Raw genomic sequence first — 4123 nt, 5'->3', positions numbered from 1 at the left:
TTTTGAAAATTATAATTTAATAATTTTTTTGAATAAAATTATAATTCAATTTGTACATCTGAAATATTGGTTTTTTTTATCGAAAATAAAATTCTAAATTAACAATTTTATCCTAAAATACTATCCATATATAATTCTAAACTAATTTTTTTATCTTATGAATTCTACTTAAATATATCCAACGAGGCACGACACTTGGCGAAAAGTTGAAATGCCAAGTGTCGCTGCCTCGCGATTTGGCTAAAAGTTTAGTTTTATATATTAGTTATATGATATGATATGATATGATTTGTTTTTTGGAAATTTAATAGTTTTAATTATTTTTTTCGAGAAACTTAATAAATTTAAACTTGAAACATTTTATATTTTCTTTTTCGTTAGGCGAACACTAAATATTATTAAATCAAATCGAGTTCCATCAAAGTTCAGAAACTTTAGAGGAAATTGTCACATTATACAAACATCGACTTAATATCATCATACACCAACATCAAAAGGGGGTATCCAATACAATATTATGCAGAACGTTGTGAGCATCACACTCCAATTTGACCTTTAGCAGCCCCATTTGTCTAGCAATTCGGACACCCATCCTTGCTACTGCAACCTCAGCAAGCTCCACATCCCACCTCGCATCTACCCTCTGCACTGCAGCAACAATAATACACCCGTTGATGGACACACCCAGCCCCACGCTTCCGTCAGCACCAATGTGTCCATCTGAGTTAATCTTCACCGCACCAACAGCCGGGGCAGCACCAACTTTCACACATCACCGACCCAGCAGGCCTAGCAGGTTTGAAGACCCTCGATGCATACTCCCTGTTATCGTGCTGCATAATTTGAAGCGATGTGCACAGGGTCAGCAACACTCCCTTGGTGTATTCTCTTGTTTCTGCAATAGCTCCACTCTTTCTCGTCAAGTCTTCTAGCAACCCACTGAAGGATGTAGCAGGGGCATCCACCAGTAATTGCACTGTGCCCAAATCGCAGTAACGTCCTGACAACTGGACAAGGCATGAATAATTGTCTCACTTGCATTCCCACAAGTTTGACATAGACCTTCAGCAGCAATGTGGCAATGGTGAAGGCGCTCTTTGACAGCGAGGCTCCCCTTACACGCTCGTAGGCCATCAATTCATTGACACATATTCACTTACCGAATTTGGCCTTTATCTATTTGTGATAAAAAAATTTGTTTATCAATTTGTGAGTAATCTCCCACTAGATTTCATATCAAGTTATTTCACAACTAGTTTTAGATGAGGAGTAAAATATGGATGTAAAACTCATTGGAAATGCTCCATAGTTCACAAATTTTGACTTAAATATCCTAGCATGGTTTTCAGCCAACTCTTGTAAATTATCAAACTAAAATTAACTGTAAATTAAATCAGAATGAAATAAGGTTCAAAAAATCAAGTCACATTCATGCATAAATGAATAAATCAGACTCTTATCATAAATCAAATCCTCCCAATGTGATGAAAAAAACACAGAGAATGTGGATTCTATCATCACAACAATCAACCAAATGTACCCAAAAAAAAAAAACTTCCTCAACACTAGCGTCAAATATAGAATGAGACCCTAAGTAATACAAGTATTAACACTAAAAATTTACAAGATGCGAGGGGTCATGCGATGAGTTACAGCATTCAGAACATGTCAGCAACAACATGAAACACATATAAACTGCATAGTTTCTCTGTACACAAAAATTTCTTAGTTTTCCCTTGAAAACTCAGCCACTTCTTCTAATGCAATTTCCCGGTAAAAGATATTTAAACTTTTCTGCATTCTGTAGTAAGTAAGAAGGAAGATGAACAGCAGAATTAGAGCGAGGGATTGCACCCAATTTCCCAATCATGTCGCGAAATGTATATTCTTCAGGAAGCATGTCAAACAGGTTTGTCCCTTTACATATAATATCCTGAATCCTCTTAAGGTTCAAATAATGTGAAAATCTGACACGGTCCGTATGACTGTATGCCTTCATTTTGAATATGAAATCTGATATGTGCCGAAAGCAAAAGCTACAATGCCACCCAGCATCTGCCAAGAGAAGATCAGTCTGTCGAAAATGTGCATACCTAGTGACTCCAGGTTTGTACCTGTGGATTGAAGCTCTCCAACTATTGTCATCTACGTGGTAATCAAATGAGTATAAATAGTTCTTGAGCCGTAGATGAAGAATTGGAGGAACATAATCACACCACCTCAGCAAATCCACCGTGTGTCTGCTAGGAATTTCATCAACATCAGACATTACTAGCAAATCATCCTCCTCAATGCCAGCAATTCGGAGAAGCTGATCAAGAGCAACTCTTTGATATGCCTCCTCAATAAAAGGATTCTCCCCTTTCTTAAATCTTCCTCCTATTGTACCATAAGTTAGCCTTGGTTCAATGAACTTGAACTTTTCACGATTAATAAAAAAGAACAACGGCTTTGGTATGCCTGTGAAGGTAGAATTTGATTCCAATAGAACAAATTGAGTGACAAAAGGATACAATTCGTTCCAACGGATTTCTAACATATCCACCTCATTGCTGAATAGAACCGCATCAAAAACTCTACGAGGATAATCACGAATTCCCCAACCATGAAGCTTGCATAGAGTATCCATTGTCATATTCTCATTGTAATAATGAGTGATTTCAGTGAAAGGCTTCGGAGGGTGATCCCATAGCGGTCGAAGGAAATATGTAATCTTTTGACCATGAAGATAAACACCAAATATACACAGTGGGATCAGCACAAAACTTAGAAGAAGGGTCTTCATATCAATTCCTCTAACAATACAATTTAATCTTGACATCATTGCCCCGCCTCGAATTCCCTGTGCAGATGAATTCATTAGATATAAGGACTCTTCCATTGTCTTCATTCAGTTTTCTTACAATATTAGTCTAACAAACACCACCTACCATGTTTAATTATCAACATATAACAATAAGGTTTCAATTTAATCAAATATTCTGCTTCTCTTCGCCAACTATATCAACCAACCCAACTATCTCGGCCACAAAAATTTATTTCTTGGATTATGAAAAGAGGGTTGATACCAAATATTTAAACATAAACACTTCAATACTAATATATACATCAATAAATTTCACATTTTATTCTATCACCAAAAACTAAATTAGAATTGGAAACAAATATAATCAAGCAATTTTTAAAAAGCCATAAAAAATCACAATAAATTCAATTTATAATCACCAAAAAAAAATGTTATTTAATAACATTGGGTTTAACATGGAATAAAATTAAATTCCAAAATTATAAGCTTTCAACGAACAATTCAAGGCATGCAAAATCAACCCATGAACCAAAAACTGTCCAAAGTTCTAATTTTAAACTCAAAACTCAACCAAAATCAGCAAAAATCAACACGAAAACTTCATCACCAACAAAACAATAAGATACAGCAGAAAGAAGCGTCAATTGAACAATGGCAACAAAAAAAGAGGGGGGGGGGGGAATAGGATAAATTACCTGGCCACAAATATCATTACAAATAGCATCAGTTTTCTTCGAATAATAGTAACCCTCAGCCATAATTTTAAAACCCAAATTACAAAAATCCATAAAATTGCCAGAAATTAATGAAATGGGCGCCCAAAAATTAATCACCTGTTTCTGTTAATATTGACAGAGTTGAGAAATTGTGTGAAAAATGGAAGCAAAACAGGAGAAGAGAGAGAAAAAAGGGTGGTAATTGGGGTGGTTTTTGAGCCGTTGAAGATGGTGTGTGTTGTGGGGTGTTTTTGCAGGTTGAGAGGAGTTCGAACCGTCAATAATAATAGCCGTTTGGTGTTACTTTCTCTCTCTAAAATCTTAAAACAAGGGTTGAGAATCGGGAGAGGGAGAGGGAGAGGGAGAGACAACAAGTATTTATCAATAATCATCATTATATAAATAAATAAAAAATAAAAATAAACAATAATTGTTTCATTAGGTTTTTTTTTTTTTTTTTTTGACAAAGGATACTAAAATTACATATTAATACTAAAGCAAATAAAATTAATTGTCGCTTCTCCCGCGATTTGATGAGCTCGATGAACGCGCTGCCGATCCGCCTTATGTATATTACAGTACTAAAAGGTTGAACCAAGCT

General features: G+C 35.4%; 1 protein-coding gene across 1 annotated transcript; it reads right to left on the bottom strand.

Moving 5' to 3' along the window:
- Window positions 1-1404: 1404 nt before the first annotated feature.
- LOC110704008 (beta-1,4-mannosyl-glycoprotein 4-beta-N-acetylglucosaminyltransferase-like) lies at window positions 1405-3861 on the bottom strand. The gene is made up of 2 exons (XM_021881799.1): window positions 3502-3861; window positions 1405-2842 (listed from the first exon to the last, which is right to left on the bottom strand). Exons 1-2 carry the CDS (start codon window positions 3592-3594, stop codon window positions 1745-1747), a joined length of 1191 nt encoding a protein of 396 aa, XP_021737491.1. The 5' UTR covers window positions 3595-3861; the 3' UTR covers window positions 1405-1744.
- Between the last annotated feature and the right edge of the window lie 262 nt (window positions 3862-4123).

Source organism: Chenopodium quinoa, unplaced genomic scaffold (genome assembly GCF_001683475.1).
Source record: "Chenopodium quinoa cultivar QQ74 unplaced genomic scaffold, ASM168347v1, whole genome shotgun sequence".
Taxonomy (NCBI): domain Eukaryota; kingdom Viridiplantae; phylum Streptophyta; class Magnoliopsida; order Caryophyllales; family Amaranthaceae; genus Chenopodium; species Chenopodium quinoa.
Note: the sequence above shows the minus strand (reverse complement) of the source record. Positions and strands in the feature narration are given on the sequence as shown.

What these genes read in the sequence shown, in the direction of transcription:
- LOC110704008 (XM_021881799.1), bottom strand. Translation starts at nt 3,594, where the DNA reads ATGGATTTTTGTAATTTGGGTTTTAAAATTATGGCTGAGGGTTACTAT. An exon ending in GTAATGATATTTGTGGCCAG is followed by an intron (nt 2,843 to 3,501) that starts GTAATTTATCCT and finishes TCATCTGCACAG; the next exon opens with GGAATTCGAGGCGGGGCAAT.